Consider the following 3,708-nt stretch of genomic DNA (forward strand, 5'->3'; position numbering starts at 1 on the left):
GGTCGTTCTGTTTTCGGCTCCACTGCTGACGGTAAACACTAATCTTTAAGACGCTGTAACCAAGCAGGTGCATTCTTCAGCGTGAGCTTCTTATGTCAGATAAACCTCGCAGTTTTGTGCTCATTTAAGAGGATTCTTGGCTGACCCTCGGCTCGCTTTGATCCAACTTACTGCCACAGACGTGATAATCCCACAGAAAGAAATCAGCTAATGGAAACGGCCCCAGCTTCAACAGGAGAAACTTTACAGAAGAGTTCAGTTTAAAACACGAATGAAATTAATTGCTTGGAAATCAAGTTGGAAAAACATGTTTTTCTAACATGAAACTATCTTGACTAAATAGTTTGAACAGCTTAGAGATTGTGTTTTTAAGATCAGAACAATGTTTTCTTATTGGAGATTCCTAACTGAGGTTTAATGGAAAGAGTGAAACTGTTTTTAAAATTCATGACTTAAAAATCCCTGATAAGATTCTCAAACTATGGTTCAAGAAACACTGGTGGACCTCGAGCTGTATTGGTTTGGATAGGAACCAATACAGGAAACCTGTTTGTTTTCTGGTTCTGTAATATTCAAAAATCTGCCAGATTTGCTGCTCGTCTCTTATTAAACTACTATTAACAATACAGGCAAAAACTATCATGTTCACTGACAGATGTAAGGCGTGTATGAAACTCGTCATTCTTTTTCTTGTCGGCATTAAGTTATACTGCAAAAAAAAAATCCTCTCTAATTTGTCTCGTCATTTGAACATGCAACTATTAATAAAATAGTATAAACAGCTTTTTTTAAATAGTAATCTTTATTAAAATTATGGACAGACATTTGGCACATTGATAGTTACACATTTTAAGCAGTTTTTACCAGAAACAAGCTGACATCTATATAAATAAATTGTACTGACAGGTGAGTCTGGGGACGTTTTCTGTTCCCATCGTGTCTGTAATGTAGAGGAACATAACAGATACGCTACTGAGATTTCACGTCTGCTACATCCTGATTAAATGTGTATAGAGCAGAACCTGGGTCAGGTTTCTGCTGCTTCCCTCTGCAGTCCGACTGACCAGCGGCTTTTAGCAGTAAACATTGCACTTCTCCGATTTACTGCACCACTGAGCAATATCTTATCAAAGCCGTACAATGAAGACAGACTCGAGCGGGTTTTTTTTGCGGTGCAGCTCTGCTCTGCAGCAGAACTTGGGCTCTGTTTTGGACACTCGGCGTGGCCGTCGGCCAGGTCTGCCACAGCTCTGCAGCCCGCGGGTTGTCCTGGTTGTCCGGCAGCAGGGATTCTCACTTTTCCAGAAAATCAAGGTGACTCACAGTGGGGAAGAAGTTCGCTCAAGTCCAACCTGAGCAAAGCAGTAGAGGAAGGCGAGCATCGGCGGAGCGACGGTGGACCACCCTGAAACGAGAAGCGACGTAACTCGTTAACGTCTGGTGATTACAGTCACGACCACTCATCAGATCTGTTTGTATCATTTCCTCCTCAACATAAATACTGATCAGCTCAACTTATATTCAGTTCACTCAGTCTCTGCAATAACGCGTTTTTGTTCCTCTTTTGCTATTTATAGCCAATTGTTGGAGGTTCGAGCGAAGGCAGCAGGTATAGGACGGCCGTCTGCGCCTCCTCCTATACTGGCCTCTGTCCAAATTATCTCAGTAACCTGCACCTGCACTCACAATGCTTTTCAAGGGTCTATTCTGTTCTATTCATGTCAACATCTAATTCACATACACATGAGCTGCTTAAAGTGCAGCTGAGCCGTCGGCCACTTCTCTACAGCAAACGGTTAAAACAGAGGATGAGGAAAAGACGTTTTATATTTTACTAGGAAATAGAGGTGAATGTTGAGCATAATTCTGGAAAATAAGTGTAAAAAAGCCATAATTTATGCAGTTGTATAATGTCACGTTATAATTTGAGTACATATAGTCAGTGGTTCAGCATAATTGTTTTTACAGAGATGCCCTAACAGGACAAATAAAGGTACAATAATCGTAACAATCCTTTAATAACTGCGCTAAAGTTGGAATAGTTTTGAGTGGATCCAAATTTGAACCCGGCAGCAAATGGAGATGATGAACACTTTTTGTGATTTTCAGAATGAGATTTTCCAATGGAAAATGTAAATTGTCTTAATGAAGAAGCAAGCAGGGTCATAAATACGTAACTTTTTTACAGAAAATACATATTTGGGCTTATTAAACTTGACTAAATACAGGAGTGATTTTTGCTGAAAGTTTCTTTAGACCAACTAAATAGAAAACACTTTTCTTTTATTAAGACAAACATCAGAGACCCTTTCTATTGGATATAAAATTAGTTATTTTTCCTTCCTTGTGTGTTGTTGAATGTTCAATTTATTGCTAAACAGGTAAAAAGGAAAAAAAATTAACATATTTAATTTTTCAACTGAAAAATGTATTTTCTAACCTTTATTTGACTTTGTGTAAGTAAATTTGCGGTTCCGTCATAAAATGTTATGTTGAATTATATACAATTTTTACAAAACTTTTAATTCCTTCTACATATCAGGGCTGTAGTCAACCACTGAAACTCTTGTTTCCAAGTCAAACTTTGTTTAACATGATGAAGGATCAGCTAGTTAATAACACAACAGTAATATTTGGATTTGCCTGAACAGAAACCAGTTTCAGCAGCAGAAAAAAACACCCTTTCAAACTTCAGGTTTCTTTTTCAAGAATGAATAAATTAAAAAAAAAAGGCAGTGGAAGACACATCTGTTGCCTTGAGCTCTTTGAAATACCAGGAGGTTTTAAATCTGGTACGATGAGGTGAAAATGGGTCATCATTGGGTCTTTCAGCAGGATAATGATCCAAACCATGTGAGCAAATCGACAAAGAAACGTTTCCCCCAGACACAAAATAAACTGTCTCTCGATGCCATCTCCAAAACAAAATACTAAAGAAAACCAGTAAAGTTCATCTACTGTTGCTTTAATTCTCTAAACATGGGCCAAACGTATGCACACTCTACAAAAATAAAAATAACAAAAATTCCCATCTCATTGCTGGAGTTGAGCTGAATGTCGATTAGTTCATCATTTTTGCTCCAGAAAATAATCTCTAGATGTCGTTTGATGGATTGTCATCAACTGTTGTACAGTCTGTATACCAAGGGAATAAATCTTATTGCCAATATTTCATTAGGCGTACACAGATGAACTGTCAAAACAGCTTTCGGTTGGGCCAGCAGAAATTTAATAATCATTCTGCCCTCTGGAAGAATCGTAGCACCCCTTCACACTGACTGTAACGTTAGAGTCCTTCCCCCAAGGGGACACGGAAGAAATGCACACTCTGTGTGTCCATGGGCTCGGCCCACAGAGACGGGCAGCGGGAACGACTTTAGATGCACTGTGCAGTTAGGAAATCGCAGACTTCACCCCGAGAGGTCAGAGAGCAATTACGCCGCTGCCAGAACAAGTGAAAATCCCAGTCGAGTTGATTTAAAAGCATTGATCTCATGGTAATCAAACCATCCCCCCCCTGACCCTCCACCCTCCTGGTGGACACCAGAGGGCATGAAAAGTACTGGATCAGTTACATTCAGAGCTGAAGAAGAAAAAAAAAACAGAACGGTTACTAAGCAGATTGTTCCATGATTTTTTTTTTTTTTTTTTTTTTGAAAATTTCGAACCCCCGGGCGGGGGGGGGGGAGTTTTTTCCCGCCCTCAAAA

The 3,708-nt window shown here is 39.4% G+C and overlaps 1 protein-coding gene across 5 annotated transcripts in view; it reads right to left on the bottom strand.

Moving 5' to 3' along the window:
- Positions 1 to 783: 783 nt before the first annotated feature.
- hhat (hedgehog acyltransferase) overlaps positions 784 to 3,708 on the bottom strand; it is a 22,752-nt gene continuing 19,827 nt past the window's right edge. For all 5 annotated transcript variants that reach the window (XM_015051908.1, XM_015051906.1, XM_015051907.1 and 2 more), the window contains one exon: positions 784 to 1,405. In XM_015051908.1, the coding sequence (XP_014907394.1) occupies positions 1,320 to 1,405 (86 nt within the window). In that variant the 3' untranslated portion in view covers positions 784 to 1,319. The remainder of the gene's footprint in view (positions 1,406 to 3,708) is intronic.

The sequence above is a fragment of the Poecilia latipinna genome, unplaced genomic scaffold (genome assembly GCF_001443285.1).
Source record: "Poecilia latipinna isolate Pla-1442-1.1 unplaced genomic scaffold, P_latipinna-1.0 Scaffold1073, whole genome shotgun sequence".
Lineage (NCBI taxonomy): Eukaryota > Metazoa > Chordata > Actinopteri > Cyprinodontiformes > Poeciliidae > Poecilia > Poecilia latipinna.